The sequence below is a fragment of the Atheta coriaria genome, unplaced genomic scaffold, assembly GCF_025399875.1.
Source record: "Atheta coriaria isolate IRGN ID8LTWV9N9 unplaced genomic scaffold, Caltech_Dcor_3.1 scaffold4188_size1228, whole genome shotgun sequence".
Lineage (NCBI taxonomy): Eukaryota > Metazoa > Arthropoda > Insecta > Coleoptera > Staphylinidae > Dalotia > Dalotia coriaria.
In genome coordinates, this window is record NW_027050417.1 from 1 (window position 1) to 1,228 (window position 1,228).

Genomic DNA, 1,228 nt, shown 5'->3' on the forward strand with positions numbered 1-1,228 from the left:
AAAATGCCGTTCATTTTTGGTGATTCATTTGAGTAATTCACTCAAAGTTAATGCGTTAGGATTATGACTTATCACTAAATTTCATAATTTATTTCATAATATTTTACTCGAAATCATTGCGTCATTTCAAGTTGTTTGTTTACGACGCAATTATCGATTATTCGTGTACGTTGCAATCTGAGCGGTAGAATATAACCGTCATCAAATTTCCAGTCAAACACTTATAACAAACAACATGGCTGATAACGAGGATCTTTTGGATTACGAAGATGAGGAACAGACTGAACAGACCACCACTGAAACCACGGGTGCAATTGAACCCAAAAAGGGTGTCAAGGGTACTTATGTGTCCATCCACAGTTCTGGGTTCCGGGATTTCTTGCTCAAGCCTGAGATTCTGAGGGCCATTTCTGATTGTGGTTTTGAACATCCTTCTGAAGGTAAGAGTTTATTTTATCCTAGTAATTGTTACAAATTTCAAAATGATGACACCAATAGGTAGGGACAGCTGAATTATAATGAATAAGATAATTTGGCCTATCCTGATTTCTAATTAATTAAAGTTAAATTTTTATTTTCTGTGCTTGTTAAGTAATTGTGAATTTCTTTTATGCAGTTCAACATGAATGCATCCCTCAAGCTGTTCTTGGTATGGACATTCTCTGCCAGGCCAAGTCTGGTATGGGAAAGACTGCTGTATTCGTTCTCGCGACTTTGCAGCAGCTTGAGCCAACCGAAAACGTCGTTTACGTGTTGGTAATGTGCCACACTCGTGAGCTGGCGTTCCAGATCAGCAAGGAGTACGAGCGCTTCTCCAAGTACATGCCCACTATCAAGGTTGGCGTGTTCTTTGGTGGTCTCCCAATTCAAAAGGATGAAGAGGTGCTAAAGAGCAGCTGTCCACACATCGTCGTCGGAACACCTGGCCGCATTCTCGCCCTGGTTCGCTCCAAGAAGCTGAATTTGAAGCATCTTAAGCATTTCATTCTTGACGAATGTGACAAAATGTTGGAATTGCTTGGTAAGTTTACATAAGCATATCATAGATTAAACACAGACGGCAAAAAATATTTAATCATGAATTTTGAAATATTTAATCTTATTATTTGTTTTTTTGTTTAACTTCAGATATGCGACGCGACGTTCAAGAAATATACCGGAACACACCACATGGCAAACAAGTTATGATGTTCAGCGCCACTCTCAGCAAAGACATTCGGCCCGTCTG

At 39.4% G+C, this 1,228-nt stretch overlaps 1 protein-coding gene across 1 annotated transcript; it reads left to right on the forward strand.

Annotated features, from left to right (window-relative positions):
• Positions 1-176: 176 nt before the first annotated feature.
• Positions 177-1,224, forward strand: Hel25E (ATP-dependent RNA helicase 25E; the record flags this gene model as incomplete). The annotated part of the gene is made up of 3 exons (XM_065316748.1): positions 177-440; positions 617-1,021; positions 1,129-1,224. Coding segments are annotated over exons 1-3 (706 nt in total), but the record flags the coding sequence as incomplete, so codon positions are not given.
• Between the last annotated feature and the right edge of the window lie 4 nt (positions 1,225-1,228).